The following is a 6,674-nucleotide window of genomic DNA, read 5'->3' as shown; positions in this document are numbered from 1 at the left end:
AAAAAAAAAAAAAAAAAAAAAAAAAAGAAAATAAAAACAAAGCTGAACAACATCATACTTTATAATTTCAAACTGTATTTGAAGACTATAGTAATACAAACAGGATGGAATGTGCAGAAAAAGGAACAAAAACCTACTTCTCTCACACATTTCAGAGATGATGTAAAAAGAGAACTTAAAAAATAGTTTAACATAGAGTTTCTCAAAATTATGCAGTTATCTGTGTGTCCCCCAAAACAATGGAAAAGCACTCAGATTGTGCAGACTCTTATATGCCATTAAGAAGACTTTGGCTCTCACTCTAAATTAGAAGGCAGATCACTGAAGGGAAAGCGGAGTCCTAAGAGAACTTAAAAGCATAAGACAGAAGACGCTCTTATGTGAGAGCAAAACAGAAAAACTCAGCCAGGTGCTGCGGCTCATGCCTGTAATCCCAGCACTTTCAGAGGCCAAGGCGGGTGAATCACCTGAGCTTAGGAGTTCAAGACCAGCCTGGTCAACACACAGTGAAACCCCGTCTCTACTAAAAAAAATACAAAAATTAGCTGGGCATGGTGGCGCACACCTGTAGTCCCAGCTACTTGGGAAGCTGAGGCAGGAGAATTGCTTGAACCCTGGAGGTGGAGGTTGCAGTGAAGCCGAGACTGTGCCACTGCACTCCAGCCTGGGTGACAGAACGAGACTCCATCTCTCAAAAGAAAAAAAAAAAAGAAAAGAAAAACTTGGGCTTTCCAGAAGTGAGCTGAGATTGAGATTGTGCCACTGCACTCCAGCCTGGGTGACAGAGTAAGACTCCATCTCTCAAAGGAAAAAAAAAGAAAAGAAAAGAAAAACTCAGGCTTTCCAGAAACTATTTCCTTTGGAACACAGCCTCCCAAATCACATTATTAAGGACTAGCTTTTTCTTTGACCTTTAAACCGTTCATCTATGTTACCTGTTGTATTCACTTTCACTCTCACCTACCTGGGGGTTTGGCCACCATCCTATATCTCTTTCTAGTCCAAGGCTCTTCTTCTTGTTCCAGACAGGTGATCAGATCTGGCTTAGAGACAGCAATACCTGTTTTATTGAAAATAAATAACATAAATCTTGCTCATATTCTCTAATCACCAACATGGCACTGTGCTCAGTAAAGAAGGTGAAATAGAAGATTCTTGTAAATCAATTCCAAAATACTGATTTATAAAAGAAATTTCTAAATATTTAGAAAATATTTTAAATTTGTTAGTTCTTAATTGCACTGTCCAGTACAACAAATCAAAAATTAGTGTTGGCAATTAGATTTTAAAGTGTGGGCAATAATATTTTATGCCACTAAACTTCTGGAATTAACACTCTAATCTAGAGTGAAGAATACAGATTAGCTCAGGAATGCAGAAAGTTCAGGGCAAGATGAAACAGCTTAAAGAAATTCTTTTCTACAGACATGAAACCCTAAGATTTTTATAAAAACAGGGATCTGAAACTCACTTATGCAAAGCATAAATTACCTAAAAACATTACACAAAAAAGAAAAATGAAACCTTTAGGATATAATAGGAATTCTGTATTGAAGTTATCCTCACCCAAGAAGACCAGGTTTCTGTAGTTCTCTAACATCACATTCCTATATAAATGCTGCTGTATAGTGTCCAGGCATTGCCACTCCTCCAGAGAGAATTCTATGGCCACATCCCTAAATTTCAATGGTTCCTGAAAAAAAGACACACACATACACATACATATTTACAAAGTGGCCATGGAAAGAATTTATAATTGGACTCAAGGTAAAATAACAAAGTGAAGAGAACTGGTTCTGACTTACATAAATGACTGAAATTATTCAATAAAATAATTTTTTTTTTACACAGGAACATTCTCTGATCTATTCTCTATGAGAAAAGAAAGTGGTATTAGATCTATAACACCAGACCTAAATAAATCACCACTCAGAATGGTAATTATTAAAAAGTCAAGAAACAATAAATGCTGGTGAGGCTGTGGAGAAATATGAATGCTTTTACAATGTTGGTGGGAATGTAAATTAGTTCAACCATTGTGGAAGACAGTGTGGTGATTCCTCAAGGATCTAGGACCAGAAACACCATTTGACCCAGTGATACCATTCCGGAGTATATACTCACAAGAATATAAATCATTCTACTATAAAGACACATATGTTTATTGCATCACTGTTTACAATAGCAAAGATATGGAACCAACCTAAATGCCCATCAATGATAGAATGGATAAAGAAAATGTGGTACATACACAACCATGGAATACTATGCAGCCATAAAAAGGAATGAGATCATGTATTTTGCAGGGACATGGATGCAGCTGAAAGCTATTATCCTCAGAAAACTAACACAGGAACAGAAAACCAAACACTGCATGTTGTCACTCATTAGTAAGAATTGAACAACGAGCACTCATAAACACAAGGAGAGAAACCACATACACCCGGGCCAGTTGGGGTGTGGGGGGATGAGGAGAGAAAGAGCATTAGGATAAATAGCTAATGCATGCCGGGCTTCAAACCTAGATGATGGGTTGATAAGTACAGCAAACCACCATGACACATGTATACCTATGTAACAAACCTACACGTTCTGCACTTGTATCCCAAAACTTAAATAGAAAAAAATATATATTATAAAAGACTATACTTAGAAATAAATAACAAAAATTTTTCAATTTTTTTTTTTTTGAGTTGCAGTCTCGCTCTGTCACCCAAGCTGGAGTGCCATGACATGATCTTGGCTCACTGCAACCTCTGTCTCATGGGTTCAAGCAATTCTCCAACCTCAGCCTCCAGAGTAGCTGGGATTACAGATGTCCATCACCACACCTGGCTAATGTTTGTATTTTTAGTAGAGACAGGCTTTCACCATGTTGGCCAGGCTGGTCTCAAACTCCTCACCTCGTGATCCACTTGCCATGGCCTCCCAAAATGCTGGGATTACAGGCATGAGCCACCTCAACCGGCTTGTAAAAGTTATAGTTAAAAGTGCTGAGATACAACAAAAGAAAAAAGAAAAAAGATTATGTTACAGTGCACTGTGCCTGAGATAACACACTATGTAATTTAATTTTTATAACACCCTGGGAGCTGGTACTGTTTAATAATTCCCAGGATTTAGATTAAAAGTCCAGCATTTTTATTTCTTCTGTTTCTGTCACTGATTTTTTTTAAAAAATATAAACAGGCGTGGCTCAAGCCTGTAATCCCAGCACTTTGGGAGGCCGAGACGGGCGGATCACGAGGTCAGGAGATCGACACCATCCTGGCTAACCTGTTGAAACCCCGTCTCTACTAAAAAATACAAAAAACTAGCCGGGCGAGGTGGCGGGTGCCTGTAGTCCCAGCTACTCAGGAGGCTGAGGCAGGAGAATGGCGTAAACCCGGGAGGCAGAGCTTGCAGTGAGCTGAGATCCGGCCACTGCACTCCAGCCTGGGTGACAGAGCAAGACTCCATCTCATAAAAAAAAAAAAAAAATATATATATATATATATATAAACAATAAAAGCTAAATATAGACAGAGAGAAATGCAGAAGAATTCAATGTATTTTAGAAAAATTTATATTCTTTATGTTTACTTTTTTGTGACTTGTGGAGCAACTCCTAGATCTGTAGGAATAGAAAACAAGTTGCTAGATAGAATGCAAGTACTAGTTTCAGTAAAAAATTATAACCCTAAAATATATACTTTATTTTTAAAATTTATTTGCTTTTGTGTTTCAGGAATTGTAAGCACCAGCTCTAGAAAGGCAGCAGAATTCACCAGTCAAAACTCAGATCTCCACTAATCAGTTCTATGAGGCAACACCTCAGGGTAGGGCCAGACCTATAGAAGGCCTCCAAAAAGGTGAACTTGAGCAGAACTGGGGCAGTGAGTGGACTCTATGTAGAATTCTGTTCTCTATGCTACTGGGATATTTCCAGTTCTGTTTTTCCTCAACTTACCTTAAAAAAAAAATTTAAATCTCAGAGTTTGTATAATTTTAACCTTTCTTAGACACTGCCCTATCAATTATATGTAACATATATGTTTGGACCAACGGAGGCAGGATGGCGCACTTCCGGGTTCTTCATCAGCAATTTTACCTGCGCGCGCGAAAATGCAGCCTGGCGACCCGGGAAGGTGCAGACCAACTGGGCATGTGCCAGGTGACGTCAATCCGAAGAGACCAAGATTTACCTGGTCGCACCTGTGGAACGCCCCGGACACGCCCGTGCCCCGCCTATTGCCCTCCCACTCCTAGAAAAGCCGCTCTGGCCAAGGTCCCACTCCTGTCGGGATGTCGGGACTGTGGGAACTCCCTCGGAGAGCCCTACCGGGGGGACTCTGTCGGCCTCCTTTGCCGGAGGCGATAGACCTCCTCCCCACACCTTAAGTGACCAAAAATAAATGTGCAGTTTTGCTCCTACACTTGCCTACCCGCTGGTTCTTTTGCGCTCCCTCTGGTGGTCTTAGAAAAACAAATCAATATACTAATAAGCAATTTAAACAAATTTATAAAGGTTTTCTAGGGTAATTTTATTAAAAGATAAATATGTATTAACAAGGTAAAAGAAATAAATATCCCTTCAGGTGATGACATCACAAGTCACAATTATATAAAGAAAGTGGCACAAATAGAGCCCAAGTTTTCTGCACACATCTGTTTATTGTACCAATTATATGATGTTTAATTTAATCATTTATCCAGCTGTTAGTCTAGACTAAAAGCTCCTGGATTGTAGGGACCATGACTGCTTCATCTATTTTTCTAATGGCCATATGAAAAGAAAACAATTTAGCCGGGCGTGGTGGCACATGTCTGTAATTACAACTACTAGGGAGGCTGCCTCCAACAGCCTGGCCTCGTGTTCTGCCCGCCTCAGCCTCCCACAGTGCTGGGATTACAGGCATGAGCCACCGCGCCAACCCTTTTGACTCCCATACATTTTTTAATAGAAGGAAAGAGAAACCGGGAATGCCATGGGCCAAAGCTCTTCCCATTCATGAACCCGGCATACGTCTGTATTCTTCCCTGACGACCCTCCCGTGGTCCCTGCACAATCCGGGAGAGACCCCGCGTTGCAGGTGCGGAGCCGTCCAGAGAGAGCTGCAGGCCAGGACGCAGGCACTGACCAGGGAAGAAACAGGACGCCCGGGGGTTGGCTGCCTGCGCAGCCGCCATCTTAAGGTCGAAGGGGACTGAGGCCGACCTGGGCGAGAACTCAGGGTGCAGACTGTGGAACTGACTGCAGGGAGGCCTGAGTCCCGCCATAGCCCCTTCCCGTCTCTCGGGATGTCGGACCCGGCATTCTCACCATTTCTAGGTTTCCGGGGGCCCTGGCGTCGTAGCTATGAATCTCCAACACCTGCAGGTCACGGAGCCACAGAGACTGGGCCTCTAGAAGCAGAGGACACAGAGCAGTGAAGTCGAAACCTGGAGCTCCGGCTGGAGAGAGAGACGAAGGCCCCGCCAAACCCGGAAGCCGCCCTGTCCGCTCTACGTGCATTCCTGATTGGACAGTTCCCAGCCCAGCGTCCCTGATTAGATAATAAGTAAAACCCCACCCCCTCAGGTCCTGAATGACAGAAGATGTGATCAGATGCTCGGCTGAATGAAGACTAACAGCCTAAGTTGCAGCCTTTTCAGACAGGGCTCCCTCCCAGAGCTGAGCCGGGCCCACCCAAAAGGGTATTTGCCTTTAACCTTCTGTGTAAGGCACATGCATTTCAAATAATAGACTAGATAGCTATTCAAAAATAAATACATATATAATAACGATTATTTTAGAATTTCAGCTTTTATGACCGTCCTGGTTTCTGGCAGCCATAGTCCCTACCCTGACAGCCGCCCAGATGGCATTCAAATCTGCCTGGATGGGCTTGAAGACCATCACTCACCCGCTCTTTAGCACTGCCTTGTGTTGGTTAATCAGGCCCTGGGGGAGGAGGTGGGGATTGTAGATCGAGGGTGGGAACCACCTCACACCCAGAGTTCACCTGGTCTCAGGCCAGCAAGCAAGCCCATGAAGCACAGCTCTAGATCCTGAGCCTTGGCACCTCCAGCTGCACTTTCTATTTATATATCAGGTTTTTTTTTTTTTTAATATTTATTTATTTATTTATTTATTTATTTTTAGATGGAGCCTTGCTCTGTTGCCCAGGCTGGAGTGCAGTGGCACAATCTCAGATCACCACAACCTCTGCCTTACGGGTTCAAGCGATTCTCCTGCCTCAGCCTCCCGAGGAGCTGGGACTACAGGTACGTGCCACCATGCCTGGCCAATTTTTGTATTTTTAGTAGAGACGGGGTTTCACTATGTTGGCCAGGCTGGTCTTGAACTCCTGACCTCGTGATCCACACCCCTCAGCTTCCCAAAGTGCTGGGGTTACAGGTGTGAGCCACCGCGCCTGGCTATATATCAGGTTTTTAAAACCATAAACAGACACATAAGCAGCCACTTTGATTGAGGAGAAAGTGGGAGCCTAAAGCAGCTGACCCTCGAACAGCTCCACCAAGCCCCAGGCCAGGCCAGGCCATCTGAACACTCCAAGGCCACATGATAGTTACAGAGGATGACAGTTCCCACAGGTACTTATCAAACACTGTGCTAGCTTCTCAGTCACAGAGTCTCAGAATTTCTCCTTGCCAATACCCTGTGAGGGGAGGCCCTGAGTCACTAGAGCACA

The 6,674-nt window shown here is 43.1% G+C and overlaps 1 protein-coding gene across 1 annotated transcript in view; it reads right to left on the bottom strand.

Moving 5' to 3' along the window:
• The window catches only part of LOC111529535 (zinc finger protein 681-like), a 17,500-nt gene extending 12,059 nt beyond the window's left edge, over positions 1 to 5,441 (bottom strand). The window contains exons 1-3 of the mRNA XM_026448861.1: positions 5,303 to 5,441; positions 1,567 to 1,693; positions 965 to 1,060 (exon numbers count right to left, since the gene is read on the bottom strand). Of these exons, the coding sequence (XP_026304646.1) occupies positions 965 to 1,060; positions 1,567 to 1,693; positions 5,303 to 5,305 (226 nt within the window). The 5' untranslated portion in view covers positions 5,306 to 5,441. The remainder of the gene's footprint in view (positions 1 to 964; positions 1,061 to 1,566; positions 1,694 to 5,302) is intronic.
• Positions 5,442 to 6,674: the final 1,233 nt, after the last annotated feature.

Source organism: Piliocolobus tephrosceles, chromosome 21 (genome assembly GCF_002776525.5).
Source record: "Piliocolobus tephrosceles isolate RC106 chromosome 21, ASM277652v3, whole genome shotgun sequence".
Classification (NCBI taxonomy): Eukaryota; Metazoa; Chordata; class Mammalia; order Primates; family Cercopithecidae; genus Piliocolobus; species Piliocolobus tephrosceles.
Note: the sequence above shows the minus strand (reverse complement) of the source record. Positions and strands in the feature narration are given on the sequence as shown.